This window comes from Dendroctonus ponderosae, unplaced genomic scaffold, assembly GCF_020466585.1.
Source record: "Dendroctonus ponderosae isolate FM_Combo_2020 unplaced genomic scaffold, Dpon_F_20191213v2 Dpon_F_20191213_251, whole genome shotgun sequence".
Lineage (NCBI taxonomy): Eukaryota > Metazoa > Arthropoda > Insecta > Coleoptera > Curculionidae > Dendroctonus > Dendroctonus ponderosae.
In genome coordinates this window covers 3,266-27,743 of record NW_026018460.1, presented here as the reverse complement: position 1 = coordinate 27,743, position 24,478 = coordinate 3,266, and the positions used below count along the sequence as shown (strand labels likewise).

At 31.8% G+C, this 24,478-nt stretch overlaps 3 protein-coding genes across 3 annotated transcripts; all 3 read right to left on the bottom strand.

The window, feature by feature from the left end:
* Window positions 1-10,451: 10,451 nt before the first annotated feature.
* Window positions 10,452-13,234, bottom strand: LOC109534512 (glutathione S-transferase 1). The gene is made up of 3 exons (XM_019900233.2): window positions 12,920-13,234; window positions 12,643-12,843; window positions 10,452-10,810 (listed from the first exon to the last, which is right to left on the bottom strand). The coding sequence occupies exons 1-3, from the start codon at window positions 13,067-13,069 to the stop codon at window positions 10,502-10,504; spliced, it is 660 nt and encodes a 219-aa protein (XP_019755792.1). The 5' UTR covers window positions 13,070-13,234; the 3' UTR covers window positions 10,452-10,501.
* Window positions 13,235-16,114: 2,880 nt separating this feature from the next.
* LOC109534514 (glutathione S-transferase 1) lies at window positions 16,115-20,132 on the bottom strand. The gene is made up of 3 exons (XM_048664437.1): window positions 18,963-20,132; window positions 16,535-16,735; window positions 16,115-16,476 (listed from the first exon to the last, which is right to left on the bottom strand). Exons 1-3 carry the CDS (start codon window positions 19,104-19,106, stop codon window positions 16,165-16,167), a joined length of 657 nt encoding a protein of 218 aa, XP_048520394.1. The 5' UTR covers window positions 19,107-20,132; the 3' UTR covers window positions 16,115-16,164.
* Window positions 20,133-20,433: 301 nt separating this feature from the next.
* On the bottom strand, window positions 20,434-23,777 carry LOC109534515 (glutathione S-transferase 1). The gene is made up of 3 exons (XM_019900235.2): window positions 23,394-23,777; window positions 22,187-22,390; window positions 20,434-21,189 (listed from the first exon to the last, which is right to left on the bottom strand). Exons 1-3 carry the CDS (start codon window positions 23,532-23,534, stop codon window positions 20,881-20,883), a joined length of 654 nt encoding a protein of 217 aa, XP_019755794.1. The 5' UTR covers window positions 23,535-23,777; the 3' UTR covers window positions 20,434-20,880.
* Between the last annotated feature and the right edge of the window lie 701 nt (window positions 23,778-24,478).

Below are 24,478 nucleotides of genomic sequence, written 5' to 3'. Positions count from 1 at the left end.
TGCAGCATCTTAGTTGAGGAACGAAAGTTACAATTTTTAATAATTAACGAAATATTTGATTTTGAAAACCATTCTGAAATATTTGGAGTCACCAACTATATTCTTAGGTAATATGTGAATCTACCTCAACTTTCAAACACCCAAATAATTCCATCATTAACTAGTCACTTCTTATTTGCCTCGTTCTATGAGCAGGTGCAAAAATATTTTTTTAAATGCCAGTTAAAAAAATTATATTAAATTAAAAATTTCCTTGCACCTTTGCACCAATTGTCATCAGATTCGAAAAAGAATTGGTAATCGTCAGAAAAAGCTTCCGAGAAAAAAATGAAAATCTAGGTACCTAACTGAACCACATTCTAGAAGTTAGACAATGTCCGAAACAAAATAATCACAATTTTTTTGATTATTCGAGTAAAACGAGACCGATTGCCGCATACCGCGATTCGCGATTGTCTGCGATATTCAAGCGTTTCGCAACTGACATTCGACTGTTTCAGGCGCGTTCTGAACCAAACGCCGGCTGGATGCACTTTCCGAGTGTTGAGCTGGTGGCGGCCAGGGAAATCAATAAAACGTCGCCGCTAGTTTTAGTCCTATATGGTTGCGTTTCATCGAGATAATCCGAGTGTCCATGGACATCATTCTCACCTGTATCGCATGTTTTCGAATCTTCTCCTTCCACTTGAACTTGCTTCTTGCTTGCTTCTTCGGGTTAGATCAGTTTTTTTAAACATTTCAATAGGTCAACGTCTTCTTACCATAGCCCCATAAGTTATTTTTGGCAGAAACTTAATTTATTTCATTCATTTGAATTCAGTGGTTTTCTTGAATTCAGTTTTTTTTTCAAATTATTGTAGGTCGGTGATTTCTTTATCTATTCATGAGGTGTTTTGTATTTCATTCAATTTGTGTTTCAATAATCACTAAGGCATGTTAAAATATAATCTCGGTTCACCACACTTAAACTATTTAAATGTATACATTTTCTCAGTATTTCAAAAAGAGTCATTTAGTCTGACATTCTGACTATTTTCATTGAAATCCACCAAAAGCTTAAAACGAACAAAATAGCCTTCTTGCAAATATGAAGTATCWTCTTTCAGCTTAAGCGCATTAAATCACTTTAAACTTTCAACTTTCAACAAATTTAAAAAGTCYTTGCASTAGAAGCCAAAATTCTGTTGTGTCTATTATTTCACTCATGGTTTATTGCTCCGATTTTTAAGAAGATTCGGACTCGTTCATCGGGACGGTTCATCGGACTTCAAAGAAATTCACTTCTTATTATATAATATCCAATAATTTCAAAATCACTTTTGAAATTATTGGATGTCCTGAAATCACTGTCTTTTTTATGTAGGTACATGCCAATGTGTAATATTTTCTCTCGTGTAATTACTCTRAACCAAACGCTGCTCTAAAATATGCAATACATCTTTTTTATGTTCTTAAATTTTTGTTCGCTAATAATTTATTTTCGAGCTGCGTTTAGGCAAGTTTGGTTCTTTCCCAACAATACTTTTCAATTTCGAGTTTTCACAGTAAATAATAAAAAATATTTGTGACTCAAAAAAGTAGTACTTGCAATTCAAGCGAATTTTTCATTAGCAATTGACCCCTGAGCACAGTGTAAATGAGCATATTGTACAAAAATCCAGGTGGTGCATATCTGGCTATCGCGCTATCCAAGCTATTGAAAAACTATTAAGTAAATAGTTTTTCCTAAAAGTCCTTACACTAAGATTATTAATACTCCTACTATTTTTGTCAAAGAAATTAATATAAAGTACGCATTTTCACACATGTACAAAACAAAAATWAAMATTTTGATAATGATGTTCCTGTTTCAAATATCAATTTATCTGATGCTTCTGGTTTGAAGCAACTGCAGACCTCRAATTGGAAAATCTCTGGAAGTATTTTTCTACAGTTGTTTTGCTCGAAACTTAGGTACAGGTATAGAAATTCKATTACCCCCAWCGAAGCTAAGTAAAGCTGTTTAAATTACTTATTAATTAAAAATATGAAAAGCAACTTATTAAACATTTATCTAAKWAMRRRTTGCATAATTGAAAAATAGTTGAAACGRATTATCGTCGTTGGTGTATCAAAACGATTAAWTKAAAAATAKTTTAATTTATGCGAAAGTCGCACTCGATAATTTTCAGTATACTCGAAACATCAGTCAGTCTTGTTCTATTCATATTTTAAAAGTTTCCGTTGTTTATAAACGATATAATATAGCTGTTTAAATGTTATTTATTGCGAAACTCAATGAACTTTCCTAATGAGTTTCTTAACAATATTTTTTGATTTGTACGTACTTACTGAACAATTGTTTACGAAAATTAGGGCTTTTAATAATCGAGTAATTTTTTTCAAATGGTAGGTGATTTGGGGAGTAAATAAAATAAAAGTAAACAGTAATAGATATTGAGTTAAATTAAGAAAACTTTTTTTGTTTTCGTATCGAAGAAATTAGCTGTTAGTAATCCAATTTCAACTTTTTTATAACAGTTATTTAAAATAATATTAATCACCGTTGTTTCATAATTAAATTATTATAACAAAGTTAAACCAAGCAACATCAAGTTGGCTAATACATTGTAAAAATTTCGTAACATAAATCCCGATTAAAAAAATTGAAAGCAAAATTCTTCCCAGAACCCGCTCAAATAATATTTGATTTGCTGTTTTGTACTTGTACAAATTAAATTTTGTCGAAGKTTAAAATATKTTTTTCTGGGCACGGCACTTGACTTTTTGAGATATGTATATTWGTTACCGGCAATGTGCGAAATATGGCAGTGTGCAAAATGCCTAGYCATTCTGCAAACTGACCAACTTGCCAGGCATTTRGGCACTTGCAAACTACTTTGGGCAATCTGCACATTGACTACGGTATTTTAGGTAATCTGCAAAATGCCGTACGCGTTAGTCAATGTGAGTGTCACATATATTTAATATTCACATTGACTAGACAATGTGCATGATACCTGATGTTTATTATGTTGCTTTATTATGCTAAACTTTGTTTGWTGGCGAGCGGAAAGAAAGGYACACTTTTRGTGMAMGTAAACTAATTATAATATATGAATTTAATTRCTAATTTAATGGGAAAATACTATCTTGTGTTACCAAATACAAAACAATTTAATGTRATAAGATTATTTACCACTAATATYATAWTTTTTCAACCACATTAAAGTACCTATGAAAGCATCAATTATTAGCTYCWCAACCGCGGAAGTTATTTAAACTTTTGTGCACACTCTCAAAATTAGGCTATCAGTTTGTTTTCATTAACGATATTTACATATTTCCAGCACATCGTTTCTCGAAAATCTTGTATCTTGTTTCATATTTAGCTTTTGATTTTTCACTGGAAAATATGTCCCCTATTCATTACACTGATTTCCATTTAAAAATAAACAATATGTAAACCCGAATACCAAACTACTGAAAAATCATTTTTTTTGCACGACGCTAATGCGACAGGAATAGAAACCAACTAATAATCAATAGGCAACATTGAAAACGCGGTAAATTTTACAAAGTTGTTTGCTACTAAGTTCCGTTGCAACACCAACCAGCAAAGTTTTAGGCAAGGCAAGATGTATGCAAGATTCAACATATCTAACACTCAGATTGACTAGCGCGTACGGCATTTTGCAGATTGCCTAAAATACCGTAGTCAATGTGCAGATTGCTGAAAGTAGTAGCGGTTCTGCAAAATGCCTGGCGAGTTGGTCAGTTTGCAGAATGTCTAGGCATTTTGCACATTGCCGGTAACATATTCATTTCAAAGAAAGTTGAATAATTGTCTTTTATAGCTAAAATGAAGCCAAATAAGAGGCTGTCTAATGAAATTTGTAAAATCGGTTATTGAGCGTTCATCAACTTTCCGACAAAAAAACCTTCAATTTCTATGGTTTACAGTTCTGAAAGGCCGCTAGTTTTGTTAGATTTTCTTTTTTTGAAAGGTTGTGATAATCTCAATTTGTAAGACATGCTTAATTAATTAATTTTTTATTATAAACGCATATTAACTCCTTTTCCTGATTAGTTAACACTCTATTCTTCAATTCTCATCTAAGGTCGCAAAATCAATTTTTCTGAGCAAAGAATTTAAATCCTATAATTCTTTGAACTTTCTGTGCTTCGTTCTTTTTTTTCAGTTCCATTTTTTATTTAAAAACCTACTCCTATATCTGAAGCCAATTGTATTATTCTATATCTTACATTAGTTAGTTGATTATTTAGTAACGTTTCAACTTCTGTTATAGTGCCGAATATACTAGCAATATTCTCTTTTCTTGTGTTAACTTTATGTGAATTGTGAAAGTTCCAAACGTACTGAACAAATCTCACTATTTTTTCCGATTTGAATCAATAGGTTTTTCTCATATTTCTGTTAGATGGTTCAGATTTTTTCAACACCTAGTTCTTCTTTTGCCCCCGGATTAAAAACTGTTGCTGCTGCGAGCCTACTTGACATTTTATTGGACTATCACGAGGGATGTCTACTCCCCATTTTGTCGCAACGAGTCTGTTTTTTTACGTATTCACCCCGTTTTGATTATCCTTTTGCTTCATTTACCCAACTTTTACCTAAAAAGCTTGATGTACATAAAAGCCCACGAATCCACTGCTCTGTTTCGGGTGTTTTCCAGATACGCTTTCCCGAGGTCGTTGGCCTGATGGTCGAAAACTTGCCAAGACGATCTGGAATAATTTCCCACTGCGGGCGAATTATCGACAGGGTGTTGCTGCGTTTCGATAATGATCAATCTGAATTTGTAATCAGTTAGTTTGCTGTTAATTTCCAGGTGGAAAAATCTGGAAAGCGCCTGCAGGCAAAGAAAGGGCGTAGGGTGACACGTTTCATATTGATCTATTCGACACAAAATGAATTGATAATAAGGCAATGTGCTAGTTCCCAGCAGGTTCCTTTTAAGGGCACAGTTTCGTACGCTTTATTAGCCAGGAACACTTTCAAAAAACTTTGAACTCTCGTATTAATAAAGCGGAGGCAAAAGCAAAGTATTCTATTGATTTGATACCTTCTTTATAAATTATTACATTTCATATATCTTTTAATATATTCTAGGTGAATTTATAGTTATAGAAGGTAAGAATAATTTCTAGTTTGAGTTTTCAATTGAGACTTGAAACGAGCAGATTAGAATGATTTAAACACAATTTAACTCTCGCTCATTACTTTGTACTCATATCTTTGGAGGACTTTTGAGGATAGACAGTGCTGGTTAACTACTTACTTAGGTACTATTAAGTTAAACGTATGTAGAATTTTCAATTAACGTTTACATTTGTCAGATAATCACTTGTGTTAAAAGAGCAACGAAACTGTTTCTTCAAAAGATAAAAGCAAATTAGTTTTGTTTCGAGATCTACGAACAATTTTATGAACTTGGTATTCATACTATAATAACCCTGTGCTTTTAGCATTTAGATCTTTTGGCTCTTGTCATGCAATTTCTTAGTTGTTTATTTCTCCTGAATATAAAGCAATTTTGTAGTTCAGGACCGCGCAAATAATTACTAAGATGTGTTTGATCTTTTTAATTAATAATTTAGACTATTTGTAATTTCTGCGTTTGATCATTTAACACGAGTAAGTAATTAGTCTGCCCACGTTTAATTATTTTCAAGATGTTTTAAACTATCTGTTCGCTTACAAAGATTATGTGCATTTATAAATTATCAGATAGCAGTCATAATGACGCCAAAATGCTAGAAAAATTGAAATAGCGGAAACAACTTGGAAAAATATAAAAAATTCGTCATCTAAAACGATAGTTGCAGCACATTCAGAATTAAGTTTAGGGATAAAGCGAATAAGGACTTAGGTATAAAAATCATCACTGGAATTACTTCTAAAAGTCAGATTTTCTCTACGATTTTTCTAAAGATTATTTATATTAAAAAAATCCTTAAACGTGTCCTGTCTTTGAGGATCAAATAATCGAAATTTGTTAACGGAAAGATCAGAATTTAACGCTTTAAGTTCCTGCCTGTATGTAGGATATTACGCGGTTGAAATTTGATAATCACACGTCCATTCAAGGAAAATTTCACTTTCTGGAAACTTCATGCAACTTAGTAAGGAATATTTCCCTGCTAGAATGATTCAAAAGCAAGATGTCTTATATGTATTTTGTTTCACTCATTCTTTAATAGCTACTCTACTCCTGTTCAATTTCTTAAGCCTCCAAGATCTCCTGATTTAACACCCAATGATTTCTTTGAAATGCGAAGAGTAAAAGTAAAAATTGAATATCCGACAACTAGCTGCAATGCAAATGTAAGTCATATTTAGTTGTTTCACAAATTCATGCTATTATATTATTAATAGCTTGGCTAAAAGCGCCGGGTGTTTGGCTAAAAGCGCCGGGTGTTTGGCAAAAAACTATAGAAAATACACAAAAAAGTCTTTAGAGAAAAAAAAGAGCCAATCACACAATTGAACCATTTGTTTACCGAACTTGTTAGGAACAGGGTGTTAAAAACAAAGGATAGCGTTAATATTTCCACTTGAATTCCCACTGAATCACCATGAAGAACTAGAGAATCGCAAATAATGGATTCAAAATACATACAAGTTTTAGGTGAGAATTGTTTTTTGGAAAAGGTATTTTTCATTCATAATTAGAAAATGTGACATATTCAGATTTAGTCTACGAAGAAGTTAAAATAGGTAAAATTCGTCACATGTTCTTCAATCAGCATCACAGGTCATTTTAATTTTCAGGTCATTAAATTTTCTTTAACCGACTTAATTATCAGGAATACTAACTAAATGGACACCCTATATTTTCATATTTGAAATTTTTTACTTTTCTTTTAAATCAACGCATATGTTTCAAATATGTTTTTGTGAAACATATGATTTACAAAAAGTTTTGAATTCCTTGTACGTATCCTTTTAACAACAAAGGCCTATCGAACAATGCCCTATTATTGTGAGAGCCCTTTTAAGTTTGAGCTTTTGATTGACGAAATTGTAACTTTTATAAGTTCAAAACAGGGGCATTCAGCCAGCTGAAGATTCCTCACAAGTGGAAGTTAATTATTAACGAAGAAATTGTTGGCGCAATACACTCAACTTTATAAGGATGTTTCAGCAAATTTCAATAGTTTCAAGTACAATGAATAGCTAAAATACATAAATTATTTGATTGTCTTTTCGATCAAATATGTCAAAATTGCACATATTAATAATTTGAACAACGAACAACAAAAATCCTGTTGGCTGTTCTGTTGATAGACGATAGACATAATTTGTCACCGTTATTTGCAAGATATACAGACATCACGTTACTTATATATTACAATTATTTTAACAAAGGATATTTTGAATAGCCCCAAAAATTAATTTTTTAAGTAATACAATAGTTTAAAATTAGCGCCGTTAATCTATGAAATTAGTTACAAAATTATACTTTTTTCACTATCTTTATAGTACTTGAGCTCTAGTTTTTAAACAGACGTAATAAAAGACAATTTATACTTGGTTGGTGGTTTTTGTCAAAAAAAAGGCAGAAGGAAAATTTTATTTCAAGGGAATTTTCAAGGAAAAGGTACATTATTTGTCAAGTGTGTTCTTTTCAGGAGATGAGCGCAACTACACTTAGTCTTTAGTAGCTTTATATAACTTTCTTTAGGATATCGTGTGCCGTTAAATTATTTGTTTACATAAAAAATTTTAGGCGCTAAAATAATAGATGCAATTAAAAAATATAGCTGTAAAATAATCTTGTTTAATGTAAATAAGTTTCCATAGTATGGTCAATTTGCAAATGGAATGTCCTACACAGAAAATGATCTTTTATAGCTATCAACTAGCGCCCGTATTTTATAATCTGAAAGATTAGCTACTTATTTTATTGAATCTTTAACCTCTAGATAACTGTTGAATTAGTTTAACGAAAATTGAATAAAAAAATCATCGAATTACCTGTGTTCCAAAAAAACCACAATTCTATGAGGCAAGTCGGCTTATTTCTTGTTAGTTTTACATCTAAGTGTGGAACTTCATAAGAGCGCATTTTAAGCCAAACCTTCGATATGTCATTATTTTAATCGATTTTATAACTTTTAATTAAAGAAGCCAAGAATAACTAAGGTTCGAAAGAGCTACTAGTTTTTGATTGGCACGAATTGAAAATTTATAACGCTCATCTTGAATTTACAATTTTTCTTTTAAATTGCGGCGCGCAAGTCCATTGTTTCTCTCTGAAGCATAAAACATTAATAAAAAGTGTTCAATATTATTGCTCAGCTTGGTTAAATTCATGCATTCTGAAATGTTAATCACCGGTTCTTTCAGACCTTATTCAATCTATTGAAAATTGCAAAAAATTGGATTTTCGGTACATTTCTTATTGTTTGGTTGTTGGTTTGTTTAATGTTGGGAAACTTTGAACTACAAATTCTTGGCGAATTAATACAGCTACTATGGCAAATAAATCATTGTTTTGATAACTCATTTTACTTTAAAGGGGTTGACTTAAAGTTTGAAAAGTTTTTTTTTTTAAGTTGAAATCAGTTTGAATTTCTATTATGAAGCAGTTTGTTGAAAAACAAACAGTTTAGCTCTAGTAGAGTTTGAATCCTTCAAAATAGTGTTTCGTTTTCTAATTCTCTCTCTTTGAGAAAATTTGTTTCGGAGCAAAAAAGTAGATTGCGGTGAGGATTGAAACTTCAAAAACGATTAAAACGTTTTAGTTGATGATACATTCCGAGCGATTAATTCCATTGTATTTTCTATGGAAATGTTTGGCTGAGAGCAATATAACTCTCTTTTAGTCTAAAAACATCTACCCCCTGTTGTTCATTTGCTTTATATTCTATAGAATTAAAAATAAATACGTGACATCCATTAGCGACACATTCATTCGCAAAGTATCTAGTTGAAAATGTAATTTAGCGCTTTGCCAGGAACGTACTTTAAATTTAGAGTAGTTATGCGAAATATGCGATTTGAATACAAACAGTTGGCAATTGGTTTGTATGCCATTAATCAAGCGGAAAATCTGCATTCCGATGAAACACAATTTTATTTAAATTTTTTTCTGCTTCATTTATGTTGGATTGAAACCATGATATATCACTTTAATTTTTCTTATACACTATAAATGTAATTTTTGTAATGTAATGTTTTCTGTATTTTTCATTTACTTTCATTTAGTTGTCATTTAATAAACACCATTTTATGTATATAAATACTATATTACCCATTTATATAAGTACATAGATTTTCATGAATACACGATCATTTGAGTGTTAGTTAGCAAGCGTTATAAATAAATAAGAGCATAATTTAAGCAGCATTATACACTTTAAAATATGTCGTCTATTTGCTAGCAATAATAAACGTAATGTAACAAATTATTTGAACAATAAAATAAATAATTTATCTTTCACGCAAAAGTACTCAGCATGAAACAAAATTTACGATATAGGAAAATAAATCCAATCCATCTGTGGGCAGCCACACATTGCAACCAAAGCGCGAAGAATTCCAAATGTTCGAATTGCTTGATGCTTTAAAACTATAATAAATAAATCTCAATTACAAAATTTGTGATTCGTATTTAAGAAAATAGTTTAGGATTCCACATAAAAAATGTTTTATGTGACTCTCAACTGACATTAAGCCTTTAAATATTAATGCTCCAAAATCGGAAATAATGCCTAGTTCGTGTGAACGTTTAATCGATTTTTTTGAAGATGTCAGGTGTCCATGATAACGAAACGTAAGAATTTCTTTACAACTGCGAGAATTCAGCTCTATGGCATTACTATATTTAGCATGGAAGTCTCGATATTAAGTTTTTTGCTTCAATATGTTTTACAGATATTTTTATTGCAGGTTTGGTCTGAGCACACCTTGATAAGAGGCTTAAGAGATTAGCTGGACCTGCAAATGCTCAGCACCGGTAAGTAAATATTTTACACATGATTTGTGAAAAAGATTGATTGATTTGATTATTTCAACATCAGTTTTGCAATAATCGAGATATGAAGTTGTGTAAAACTGAACTTTGCGCCCAGTATTTTAATAACAACTAATTAGATGTTTTCGTTTTCCTTGATAATAAATCGTTTTCTCATAGTTTTTTGTTAATCAGGAGATAGGTACCCGTTGAAAGCGATTTTAGTTTCAATAACGAAATTAAATTTGCAAATATTGCCGTCGTTTTGTAAAAAGTTTTATGCGAAGCGGCCATGCAAGCAGAACCTGCAAAATGTGGGAGTTTCCGGCAATTTTGCTTAATTATAAGAACGGCAACAGGAAATTGGAAACATTCCGAACAAATTTGTCCGTGAATTTCATCAACTGTTCTAAAACAATTAATGTAGGTTTATATATTGCTTTGCACTGGATGGAATCGGCAAAATTAGCAAAGGCGCAATAACAATTGTTTACTTTTATAGCAAAGTGTATTCAGTAAAACAAAAATTACAATTTTTCCTATAATTTAGATATTAGCATACTAAAAACTGTCCTGAACAGTTCGACACCTTTTACATTAATACCATAATAAGGCAGCTGCCTCATTTTCGCATACCACGCATCGATTCTTGGATATTCTTTTTCCATGGGCACAACCACCTCAGTAGTGGACAATGTTGCCACAATATTAAAGTCAGCAATAGTCATACTATCGCCGGCAACAAATTTTCTTTTGTTCAAAATCAGCTCCAGAAGGCCGTATGCTTCTTGGAGATCTGCTTTCAATTGGTCCAGGTTTACTGAGTTGTCTTGGGTTAATACTGCTTTCTGAAAGTTAATAAATATTTTTTGTAGTGAAATAATGCTTTTGCGACATTCAGAGTGTAACAGAGGGAGCCTAATTGTGGAACATTTTAAGGAAAACACTTTAAGGAAAACACAAGCTAAACGCGATTATTTGGGGTAGCTGGAAGTGGAAATCTTAATTATTGGATGTTCAAAGGTTGGTGCTTCTACCATTCACAGAGGTTTTAGTGGAGACTCTCGGTATTTCGGTATTTTAGAGCAGAATGCCTTATTAGCTACGAATAGAATCGAATTAAACATTTGGAATAATTTGTTTATATGAACAATCGAATTAAATTGATTAATTGGGAGAAACATCTCGAATGTGTTTTGTAATTTCATAAAGGTCTTCATCTTCGAATTCACGTTTACGAGACGGTTTGTCGGCACGGATTAATTCAGTAAAACTTAAAAAAACTTAATGCAGCAAATGTATTTTAATTTAAAAAAATAAAATTGTGAAACACATTTTGTCATTTCATCAAGAGTTAGCTATATTTAATTCTATTAAATAAATCGAATTATTATTTCCATTGGGTTCAACTTACGTACTCTTTTAAATATTCTGCATTTATTTAGATAAAGAATATACTTGAAATATCGCACTAGAAAGCTGCGAAATACAGAAAATTTCATATAAATAAAACATTAACAGGTTTGTTTTGAGTTTCCAAGATTATGAAAATAATTTTTAAATATAAATTTTAGTGGAAAACATTTAGTAAGTATTCTGTTCGTAAGACCGTAGGTATCATGCATTGAATAAATTTTTTCGCGATATTAATAGAAATCCAATACGAAAATGTATACAGAATATGTCCGATAATAATATCGATGTAATTCGGGAGGAAATTTCGGATGTTTAAAGTAAAACGTTTCTTTATAAGCTCTTTATTTCTTTAATGTTCTTTAATCCTTATTTTTTTATTTATAATTTCTCTATTGGGGGCTCTTGAAGAGAAACGCGCTATTTTGAAATATAATCTAAACTATGATTTTGTAACTATTTTTATCAATAACTAGGTTTTTTTAAAGCGAATATTAGCTACTAGTTACGCTGAATTAGGTTATTTTTGGCGACATTGATTGTTTTCAATCTTCCAAGAACTGCAAAGAGCAATTTTACCCAAAATTCATAAAATCGAAAATTTTTTGAAAACTTCGCTTTTGCCAAACTTTTGCGAAACAGCCAAATGAGCCGTCAGTAACCGGTTTATTAAAGATTTTATAAGAAACGTGCATGCCAAATTTTTTATACACTCTTTCGCTCCTTCCCGTGACAAGCTAAAATAATTCCAATTGGTTTTAGTTTTGGAAATACATAGTTGAGATTTTTATACAACTTTTTTCACATTTCCCCCATACCTTTCATCGAAGGCGTCTAAAAAGTTCCGCGTAAAAAAAGTGATTTGAGAAATATTTATCTGCAATTATTATCACACAAATTTGCCTGTTATTTGACAATCCCGAATTTCATAGTTTAACTCAAACCGTTTAGAAAACAGTGCGGAAGAGCCATTTTCAGTGTTCTCCTTTCAGCATTTTTGTTTAATTTGGTTGGGATGGTTTTAATACCTTCTATTTGCATCTCTCTAGAATCAATCTACAATCGTTTCTGAGGATTTGGCTGTAATTTCAGACACCGTGTATACTGTATAGGATGAATAAATAAAATATGTCGCGCTAAAGTTCTTATCGCCTACGTCTAGCTTACTATTTCTGATAAACTCTTTAAATATGAAACTGCCAATTAAACTTAAACTTCTCAGCAAATTTTCCTCCAGCAGGAAAGGTGGATTATTATTCTTACTTACAATAATTCGCACTCCTCTTCCGAATAAATAGCCTGTGTCAAAATGCGCCATGGAATCCACTAAGGCTCTTTTCTGGATGTCTTTTGGATATAAAGCATCATCCGTTGCATATTTATTAACCAAATAGGAGTTGATGGCGTGACTATCCCAGAGCGTAAAATTGCCATCCTCTAAAACTGGAACTGTATGAAGTGGATTTTTCTATAAAAAATGAAACAAAATAAATCTGTTTAAACAGCAGGTCTTCTTCGAATGTAGAAACGTTGCATGTACTTACAGCAACAAATTCCGGCTTTAAATGGTCTTGAAAGTTGAATAAATCCACAGGAATTAACTTCACTTTATCCTTTAATCCCAACGCTGCAATTGTCAGTAACGTACTTCGAACTGGTGGACTTCCGAGTGTTGCGTACAATTTTAAAGACATGATTTTCCAGTATTTTACTGCAAACCGTAACTTTTGGAATGATCAACACTCATCCCATAAATTATTTACAACTATGTTCCAAGGTAGCGCCGATTATTGACCTTTGGAACACGTGTTGTACAATATCTGTTCGGATATTTTGATATGATATGTAAATACACATGGATATAAAAACGTGTTAAAATTGTACCTGTTTTAGTACAATAAAGAGCTGTGTGTGCGCATTTGACTGGTACCACTTCTCTAGAAGCGAAAGTACCTTTTTCTACTAGATCCAAATAGTATGTAGTCTGTGACTAAATCAGACATCGGTTCAGTGCTTTCGATATTGTTCAGTTTTCTTTAAGCGTCGGTATTTTTCCTGCCGAATAACAATCTAACTAGGATTAATGGAGTTATCTGCAATAGATTGTTATTCTGAAGCAAAAATACCGACTCTTAAAGGAAACCTCAGATATAAGAGTTGAACTGAGTTTCTTGAATCTGGTATTTCATAGAGTAGATTAGTTAATAAACATTTTTTTGCAATTTAATCAGTTTGATAACAGCAATTGGAAAACGATTTGTAATTATTCAGTTCATATTTTTGTTTGTAATTCTTCCATTGTTTCAACTGGGATTACAAAGTTTTTTATTAGTAGGTTTACTTGCCATATTAGAAAAATATAGAACTTTTCAAGCCATAAGAATTCTTAAGATTAAGGCCAATGTAAAATATAGCTGTCCACTAATCGAGTAACAAAAGCAATATAAATGCAGGACAATTTTAGAGATTTCGATAATAAATAATAGTAACAAAGTCCAACGGAATGCTAACAGCTGAGTCAATTCAAGGTTTCCTATATCCTATATATAAAACACTGATTAGATTAAGAGCGGTTAATGCTTTTGGAACGATTAAAAAATCGTCGACCGCCTATTATTGTATAGATAATATTTATCAAATTTAATTTTTTTTATTTTTCTAGTTCTGAAGACTTACGCGTTACCCTCATAGCTTCCTAAAAATTATTTCCTTTTTTAATGTATCTTATTTTTCGTATTTTTGCCAATCTATTTCTTTTTATTCTTTCAAAATAACACTTTAATTCAAGTAACACTTGTATTAATCCAATGCCTCTCTAACTTGAAACAATTTCAATAAATCAAATGCAATATTTTTTTGGAAAATTATTGGACACGCGATCAGCACGTTAAATTATGTTCCTTTTTTATGTAAAATCATTCAATACTACTTGTTCCAAATTTGAGATATGAAATATGACGCAAACCTGGCTTTTGATCATGATGGTGAAAGATCTTAAACAAACAATAATTAGGTAGTTTAAAAATGGAGATTCGACACTCAGCATGATAAGCAAATAAGTTAAATAAAATTCGTATGGAGCGATATTTTTTAGCTTGTGGGTTTCTCAGAAACACGTTTTACTAAAATCGACCAAAATCCCGAACTTAACTGAAACCCACAAGAGTAAAAATTTAAGGCTGATTGACTACGGAGATGGAACCAGAATGCAGAATGGCGATTTATTCAGAGGGATCTACCTTGATTTACCGCAAATATCGTACTCATAAGAGTGAATGAAATTCAATTTCGGGAAAATGGTCAGTTTAAAAAAATAATAATATAATAATAAGATATAAAAATTAATGCTCTTCTTTCCGTTCAAGAAAATCCTCGGGTTCCCATTTAGGCCGATCTCTAGGAAACTCGAAATGAGCCAATTTTCAGTGAGGAAAAGTCTAAATACCTCAAAATTTCTACCAAATAAAATCACAATTCTCCAAGAAAACCGAAGATGGTCTGGATGGAAGACCTGGATGGTCATTTAACTCTTCTACCAATTCATCTGCCCTGAAAATACATCATCCAGACACTAATGGACAGGTTTTGGCAGGTGCTACTATTTGGGACATCTGTTTTATCCGGATACGAAAACAGAATAGCCAAATTCAGTAACTAAAATCCCGCTCCATGAATTTTTTTTTTCTCACCACAAGTCTGAATCTTACAAATCTACGAATCTTTCAAATTTTGGTATATACGAGGAATTCGATCAAGTTCCAGACGCTCCAGTTTAAATATATTTTTAAATTCACATTAATAAAATTTGTTATGCAAAAGAAATATGTAGTTAATCATTTTGTTGTTAGCACGTATAACGTGTTAACGCATTACGTGATTTATTATCTCAGCTAATTCGTCTTCGCCTACACTTCGCACATTTAAAACACGTCTTGTACCCATATTTTTTGACCTTTTTTGACTTTTTATGACTATGATAATAATTTCTGTATAAATTTAAACAACTTCCATTTGTCCTTTTCATACTTTAAAACTCCTGTATAATTTATGAAACATGTAAAAACATATTTTTTGTTTTAAATTTTATCGCGAAATTGAATCGTCAAGTCTGGACTAAAAAATGATGAACACTTTATTAAAGGCGTTTCTTAAATTAATATGACCTTTATTTATTTGGAAACTGAAAAATACGTATTTAGAAGATACGCTTTGACCGAGTTATTTTATGTTAGTATAGGCAGATTTTCTGAAGAATAGTTGACAATTACTACGCTTTATAAAATTGATTCAGATACCAGAAATTTTCAAATGCCACATATTGGCAGTCCTGGAAGACCCAGTTTGGGTAGAAGTTACTAACTTTTTTTAAATTACATTGATTAAATAATTCTGAGATCATTTTTCTTTATTGCATTATGAAATATAATTTTTATTAATTCGTTATACGTTTTGAACCGCGGTAGATAAAGCGTGTTAAACTTTAAAATCGAAATTACTGCAATTGTTTATAAAATGACTGTACGCTTTTTCCTGTGCCTACTCTTGATTTGTGGACAGCTTTTTGAAACACATAAGATTTACAAACTTTCAAGTTCCCAAGCGAGACATTTTTCAAATAATCTAAGTAGTAGAAGCTAACAATTTTCAGTGCCATGTGGCACAGATAATTTGTCTGTCGTAACTTCAGATTCACCTTGTACTAGTGCAAGCAATTTATTAAATAAAACTCCAATAAGCGCTGATTTTGAATGCATTTACTTTGAGAAAACATTTTCAAACCCATATGCACTTAGGCAAGTTTCTTGCTTAAAACCTCCTTGACTTGCTTTAACCCAGCAGCATTTACTTTCGCAAAATACGGCAGGGATTTAATCGTTTGGTACCATGCCAGGACTTTGTCATGTTTGCCGGGTGTTAGCGGTAAATAACTCGTCGATGACGATAAAGTCGTAGCTATGCTAAAGTCAGCGATAGTGAGCTGAGAGCCAGCGACGTAGGCACGTTTTTCTAAAATTGTATTCAAGTAAGCATATGCCTCTTCAAGGGGTTTCGCTATCTGGGAGTCTACACTAGTGGGTGTTGGTGAAGTAACAATTGATTTCTAAAAAAAACTGAAAATTAAAGACCCATTTTACAAAATATAACTGTGGAAGCCTTACTATAGCAACGTCGTGTCCTGCAAATAAAAATCCAGTATCAAAGAAGTTCATTGCATCAACTAAAGCCCGCTTTTTGGGATCTTTCGGATAGAGACTGTCAGTTTTTCCATATTTGCTCACTATGTAGGCGTTGATGGCGTGACTGTCCCACAATATTAAGTCTCCATCTTGTATTGTTGGCACTTTTTGAAGCGGGTTAATCTGATGTAATAATGAAGCAAATTATTGTATATCAGGAGAAGCAAAAGTGAAAAGGTGCAGAAGTTTTTCCAAATGATTAGTAGCAAACATTCAAAATTGTAGAAATTATCTAACTAACTAACTGAACCATAAATAGTTTAATAAATAAATAGATGAGGTGTGCCGAAATCTTAATATATTCAACATATTAGCACTTTGGTCTGATGGTAATTTGCAGACTGATTCAAGTTTCATATTGAAAATTCAGGAATTGGTAGAACATGTTAGAATCAATTTTCTATATTATGATATATAACTTTTCTCTAAATCACGACGTTTCGGAGATCGAGAACGTTAAAATATTATACGATCTTTTTTCGGTTTTCTATTATACGTTTTGAAGCACTAATCCGATTTAAGTGAAATTCGGAACACAATTGCTTCTATTGATCTTTGTTCAAATACTAGCTTTTACATTGGCGGCTTTGGCTTCTAGTTTTCCATTATTGTCACAAAAAGAAAATATTAAAAATTAAGTTCATTGGCGTTTCAAAACACCAAAAGAAAAGTTTTTCTTTGATCATTCACTTTTTATAGCAAAACAACGGTTTTTTTCCATAAGAAAACCGCCTTAAAAATTCTTCTAAACTTCACGAGGATTACAAAAACTTTTTACACGAGTATATTCGCTTTGGTCATACTCAATCTATTCCGCTATCTTTAACACCAGATAATAAAATATTGTGTTGTTCGTGACGCGAGCAAATCAATTGAGAATTGTATTGTATTGAATGGAAGCGTCATCCGGTTTTTCCTTGAATTATATCGTCCTCAACCGCTAGACTCTTTCTAAGAAGATTTAAATTCACTTTAGCGTATGATATAGAGAAGATGTATCGTAAGTAACAGCTTTGAATCAAAATCACAATTATCGGGTCGCATCAGGAGCTATGTTATATCACCAATTATTGGAAATGTGTAAATCAGAAAATTTCAATTTACCCAAATGGTCCTCTATCTCACATCATTTTTTTCTAATTGAGGATGTCAACTAACTACGACATAAAAGTTGAAGTTGCAGCAATTAAAGTTATTGGCATAATTTGGAAATTAAATGTATTTGCAGTATCATTGCCTGCTGATTTTGAGCATATTTCCTATCCAAAAGCGAGGTATCAAAAATAGCACTCATCCTTTAGGTCTGATCGGCGCTGCAGAAATTTTTAGGCGAGAAAATTGAAAGTCTACCATCAACGGGAGTGATTTCCTCGCTGGTTCTCTTTTTTCCCAATAGAACAGTTATTTCAATAAATTCCCAGAAATGCGATTATTTAACATTCGAAGACATTTTCTTCATTCTTCCAATGGATCTGCTTGTATTTTTCAACTACGTGGATTTTGTGATGCTAGTAGAAAAGCTTACGGGGCTTGAGTTTACATTAGGGCAATTCATTAAATTAATTCGGCTTCATTTCGACTAGTAGCTTCAAGAAACTGAGTTTCATCTCTAAACGAGTTATGAATTCCGCTTTCAGAGTTATGCGAAGCTTTGTTCCTCTTCAATATTATCTTTTTGATGGCAATTTGTGACAAATTCTGAAATTTTCGATTCAATACATTTGTGCCAAAATGCATCACTGAAATTCATGGTATAACAAAACGTTTTTAATTATATCATATTGATTCTAAAATGAATGCAGCACGAAGGACCACAAATTGTAGTGGGATTGTTAATTTCTCACTACATATCTTTTTAGTGTAGTATTTGAGCGATATTACACATGTTCGTTCAGTTTTAACTACCTACTTTTACAGGTGTATTTTGTGTGCCATCCCTTTTCTTTTGTTGCTAAAACCTCTAGAACAAACAAATATTTCAATAAAGCACCTACACAGGTCTACCAACTGGTTCAATTTGAAACTTTTTTATCTCCTATTTTTTTAAATTTTATCTGGTTTCTGAATGTTTTGATTACATTTGATACAAGCGGCCTACTCACGTAAATTTGATTTAACATTACAGCAAACCATGAAAACTCACAACTATTTCTATAAACTGACTTTTGTGCACAATATTTATAATCCATTTATTGGACCAGAGGTCCAAATGGATTCGAAAAATGCGGGAAAAACTTATTTCAACACTTTCTACCTACGAAACAATTCTAACATGGTTTTTCGATTCCTGACGTTATCAAGATTAAACCTAAAGCACATTGGAATTGTATCCAACTTTTTCTTTACTTACGGCTGAAAAAGCTGCAGTTTGCGTGCCTCCATTAAGCAAGTCCACATCTACAAACTCCACACCCTTCAATTCTAGAGCTTCGATAGTTAGCAACACGGCCCTAACACAAGGGCTGATTTCAGCTCCGTAAAGTTTAAGGCCCATTTTATCCCCTAACGTTTTTAGGTTTCTATTGCTACTAGATTTTTACTAGAATGAACTTCAATTTATACTCTTGTCAACCACGTTCAGGAGCGTGGTCATGCGAAACCCCTAGTCTATCTATTGCCTAGAATTTGAATAGTTTAGGTGCAAACTGGTATTTTAATGGGCTTGAAAAAGAATAAATTATAGATAAGCGGCTTTTTTTACCAGTTACGTATTAGGCGATAACGTAAAAATTAGGCGTAGTAACTAGTACAGGAGAGTCGCAAATGCGTCCTTATTTAACTCAATTGCATTAATGAGTATTCAAAAACGGGCAAATTATTAATAAACTCTCTTATCTTCGAAATGGAAGTTTTTCAAASCTCCAAAGTTTCTGAAGTTCGAATYGGCATGGAAAATTGAACGCTGTTGCAGACGCAACTTGGAATTCTGCGAATYAAKCGGGTTCTATACTGATTGTCCGGAAATTATCGTTTGTTGACTGAGAATATTTAATAGTTTGCAGCCTCCAGTTCGAAAACTCCAGGCAAATTGAGCTTTTGACTTGCTTACTAGAAAATACACTGAATTTTTCACTTAGAAGTTTGCTGTTTTTATATCACAATTCAACGATTTTTCATGCTAAGATGAGATCTTTTTAAAATAAAGCTCCTCCAGTACTTGCAAGGAAATTACAATTACTTTCCGGTTTAAGATGTTTCTCCATATTTTAAGCGATTTCATGATACTTTAAAGGATCGGGATCAACACATTTTTGCCCCTTTTGAAAATTTTAAATTTCTCTTTAAAATGCAACTCCCAACATTGTTGTGCATCAAACTTGAGAAGCTCTGKAAAATCAGACCATGCACTAATAGCAAGGAAATTTGAACATCGTTCACTTTTCAACTCGTTCTAAGAGCTGAAAGCTTKCACGTTTTTCAGTAAAACAGGGCTGAAAAGTTCTTCAGTCTAAGACTATATCAAAACCGATTGCAGGTAGTGGTGGATTAAAAGTTTTTTTTCAGAACTACTGTGTTTTAGTGTTGTTGCATATTGGTTTTTGATTGATTTGTTTCCTTGGTTTGGAAACTTTGATTTTTTTCATAACGTGTTAAATATTTTCAATTGTGACATTTTAAAGGTTCACCAATTGCAAAAAAACGGCAGGCTTATATCTCAACACATTTTTTAACATATCAAATTTTTGAGTTTGAAAACTGACTTTAAAACTCGCCCAAGTTCAACTTGCACAAGGATCATTTTACTATTTTCCTAAATGGCTTCAAAAGAAAGCAATTAGGGATGTCAGGCAATGATGCAGAAGTATGAATGAAACTCTGGATCATTGTTGCAATAAAGAAACTTTATTTAATGCCATGCTGTATATTATACAATGGTTTATAAATATCTGATCGTTTCAAGAATATTCATAATTATATACGTTTAAATATAATAAACAAAGTATTTAACGTATGTTGTGGTTGATTAGTGACCGTGATGATAATCAGTAATAAATTTTTCAATAGTGGGATTTTCGGTCAACGGATGGTGTCAAAATAAAACACTACTTTTTTATGGGCCAACGTTTCGACTTTATTCAAGTCATCCTCAGGGCTCTAAAATGGAGAACAGAGACTCTGTTTTATATCATGAAAAAGTAGTGTGTTATTTTGCCACCATCCGTTAACCGAAAATCCCACTATAGAAAAATTAATTACAAAGTATTTAACTACCTAAATATTTTATGATTTCCCCAAGAGTAATAAATCCAAATAATTTCTTTTCTGTTTCAACGCCTAAGAAATGAGGCTATCAATGCATTGCACTCAGCAAGTCCTTCTCTGTTGGCTTCGTAAAACGGAAGTTTTTGAATTCGCTCAATGTAGGATTTGATATTCGGAAAATCGGCATAGGGAACAAATATATTCCATTGTGTAATTGTGGATGTAAAGCTAAAGTCTGCAATGCTTAATTCGTTGCCTGCAATGTAGAGGCTTTTGCATTGTTCAAGCATTCGCTCGACTACAAGAAACACTTCCTTTAAAGTTTCCAATTTGGTTTTATCTGGTTGCACACCTCCACCAAAAACCAGCGGTTTCTAAAACAAACACGGATTCAATGAGTTACAGTTGCTTGTTCGATTTGGATAATCACTAGATTTAATTGTGGCAAATGCGTTGTTGCTAAACTGTTTTTTTGTGTGTTTTCTTCCTTCTCTCGAAGATTATTTATATAAGATAAGTGGCTCTGCACGTAAATTAAGCAAGAAACGAATTCTCTTCTGCTATAGTAAGCGTGACGGAATATTTGTATATTCAGTTGGCTACGCCATTGCTTATCTACTTAATGTAAGTTTTGGATATGGATCGGTTTAACAACGCTAATATTGTCAGAAGAAAACGGTTGACTGAAATGTACTGATGCTCTACTTAAAAAGAAAGCTAGATTCAAGTATGAGAATTTTTAAATGGATATTTTTGTGGTTTGTGCTAACTTTGGTTCGTTCGAATTCATTTGAGTTACTTAGAATTTTCATCAAGCAGTGGCAAATATTGGAAAACGGTTTGTCAGAAGAAGTTTTCTGCTCATCATAAAAAAATACTGTACAGGGTTGCGAACCTTAGATCCCTTGTTTTATTAGATTTGACACATTTTGAATTTTTTTTTCACACAGAGGTAGTAAATTTATTAAAGTACGTTAAACCATCAACCTTCAGTCATTTATTACTAGTACTTGAAAATATACCAATAATAAACTGCTTTTTCTTCCCTAACTGATTTTATGGGAACTATCAAGCCAATCGGAAAAGGTTTTAGAGCTATACATTGAAAATGAGTATTAACTAGTGGTCGAAATACCATGGAAAACAACAGTTTCATTAAAGATTAAATAACATTAAAGCATCTTGCACATTTTTCGATCGTCCTCTGTGTCAAATTCTTTTCTTTCACTTTCCAAAAATATATGGTGTACCTTTTATAATAATGAGGATTTCTGTTTTTTTTCGGGAATAAAGTTACATGTGTTTTTGGTGGTCTATCGTTAATAGTCCAAAAGTTGTATACATTTGACCACACCGTGTATCAATACTTACAACTATGTTCACTCCTTTTACGAAAAATACACTAGAATCGAAGTGTAGTCGATGATTAATTGTAGCTCTAACTTTACGATCTTTGGGATTTAACGAATCATTCTTTCCATACTTATCAACTAAATATTCATTTATGACATGACTGTCGGTTACAATAAATCCATCGTCGTCTTCGAGTACTGGTATGGTATGGCAAGGATTTATCTGCAAATGTATTTACGTGTAGTGTTTTTTTATAAACTGGCTCTGAACTTAGCTGATTAAGATATATACACAAATAAAATATTTACTGTATCCAATAACCTATGCCCCGAATGGAAATGATAAGAAGGTATTCTTTATTGATTTAACACACTTTTAATACAGTTTTTTTTTAAAACAAATTGATATATTTATTTAAATTACTTCAGAACAGAAATAATAGCTGATGTGTATAAGTTGCGCCTTAAAAACGCACATAAATGGAGAAGAAATTAATAATTATCTTCGTTTGATATAAAAGTTCAATCTTTTTCAATTTTCATCAATTTGTTCAAAATCCGTAAATACGAATTATGCAATCACAAGATTTTTTTAATTCCCAGTAATTCTACGTGACACTGATCTATTCTAAATATTCTGATTAATTCTACTATTGAAAATATCTAAAACATTCAGATATTTTCAATAAAGTGATGCACAATAAAAACAATAATTTACTTTAAATTTAGAAGAAAATTAGAATTATTAACATCCATGAGAATTTCCAAAGTCTTGATTGAATAAACAGAATTGAAGATGCAGACTTAAATATTTTTGGTGTCATTTTTGCAGTTAAATTCATTAAATTGCAGGTTGTTGAGAATTTTTTAATATCATAAAAATCATACTTATTAACATGGAATACAAAAAGCCGCGATTCTTAAATTCAAAGCTTCAATATTTTGGAAAAAAACATATTTGCTTCAAAAATAAACATCTTATTTAAATAATTTGCCTACACGTGAAACAAACCTTTTATTGTTTTATACAAAAAAAAATTGTTATATTTGAAGAAAACACTTAAAAAATGAATTTTCACCCAAGGTAGTCTCGGCTCAGATGGGCTACTTTGTACATTATGAGTTTTCTATGTACCAAGTATTAACTATTAGGTTTGAGAGGCCTAAATAAGTGAATAAAAATTGCCAAATGTTGAGCATTGTAACCCATACATATTCTCACTTACCTTCATGAAATCTTCTGAAATTTGTTCACTAGCCACTAAATCGATAGGAATCAATTTTAGATCCACCCCCAATGCTTTTGCACACATTAAAACTGCCCTTGTTGGGGGACTGATGATGCTACCGTATAATTTTACTGCCATTTTTTAGCACTACTTTTACACGTGAAGTATTGAGAATAATATTCTTGAAAGTTCCTGGTAGCGCATTTATAAGCCCTGTACTGCGTAAGATGGACTTGTCATCAGTGTAAAAACTAATATAAATTTTGTGATAACATTTGATAACCAATCAATAACATAGTTTAAAACAAACTGCTTTTTTTCTGGATAATATAAACTATAGCGAAGCGTGCACTTTAATCGATAATAATAATTTATAAATTTTAATCTAATTGGATTTCCTAACAATAAGCCATGTGTAGGATTGTTGAAGTGATTAATATAGAAAAACGCATAATTAAGGTTATTTCGTTAAATTAATAGCGACATAAAAGATAAATGGTTGAAAAACGCATCAGGATATACGATATAATTAAATTATTTAGAATCAGCTGAAAATTCATTTTTATGGATGAACGTTTAGATTAAATATGACTTGTTCTAAAATATGATTTTAATAATGGCAATAATCAGCAATAGGAAAATTAAAACCATTAAATCTTTTCCTTAATAATGTTACGAAAATAGGGTTTATGCTCAAAAACAGGTTAGTTTAGGTGGTTACTTAAAGTAACTAACTAGTGAAAAGGTATAATTAATCAGATTTAGTACTCAGCCAATCAGTATTTCGTTAGCTTCTATAATTTAATTATTGTCCATTTTGTGACTGATTCTTGCTGTTCATGTAACTTTATTGTTAGATTATTTTAAAACTGAGTGTAAAAAATATCACGTATTTTACCTCACAAATAAGACATAGTCTGATCAGCTCGACTGATAAGAATATTAAAATATAATCTGATACCATTTCAATTGTTTTTCCATATCTTTTCTCTTTGGTGAGCGTTTATATTTTCTGTAAAATCAAGTAATTTGAGCCGCCATCCTTAAGTGCTAAAAAATCCTTTAGGCAGTAGATGAAACAA

Bases quoted from the DNA above. Each gene is read 5' to 3' on its own strand.
- LOC109534512 (XM_019900233.2), bottom strand. From the start codon at position 13,069: ATGTCTTTAAAATTGTACGCAACACTCGGAAGTCCACCAGTTCGAAGT. The intron at 12,844-12,919 runs GTAAGTACATGC...CATTTTTTATAG, and splicing joins TAAAGCCGGAATTTGTTGCT to AAAAATCCACTTCATACAGT. The intron at 10,811-12,642 runs GTAAGTAAGAAT...ATTAACTTTCAG, and splicing joins GAAGAGGAGTGCGAATTATT to AAAGCAGTATTAACCCAAGA.
- LOC109534514 (XM_048664437.1), bottom strand. From the start codon at position 19,106: ATGGGCCTTAAACTTTACGGAGCTGAAATCAGCCCTTGTGTTAGGGCC. The intron at 16,736-18,962 runs GTAAGTAAAGAA...TTATTACATCAG, and splicing joins AAACTGCAGCTTTTTCAGCC to ATTAACCCGCTTCAAAAAGT. The intron at 16,477-16,534 runs GTAAGGCTTCCA...AGTTTTTTTTAG, and splicing joins CAGGACACGACGTTGCTATA to AAATCAATTGTTACTTCACC.
- LOC109534515 (XM_019900235.2), bottom strand. From the start codon at position 23,534: ATGGCAGTAAAATTATACGGTAGCATCATCAGTCCCCCAACAAGGGCA. The intron at 22,391-23,393 runs GTAAGTGAGAAT...ATACATTTGCAG, and splicing joins TTTCAGAAGATTTCATGAAG to ATAAATCCTTGCCATACCAT. The intron at 21,190-22,186 runs GTAAGTATTGAT...TGTTTGTTTTAG, and splicing joins TAAAAGGAGTGAACATAGTT to AAACCGCTGGTTTTTGGTGG.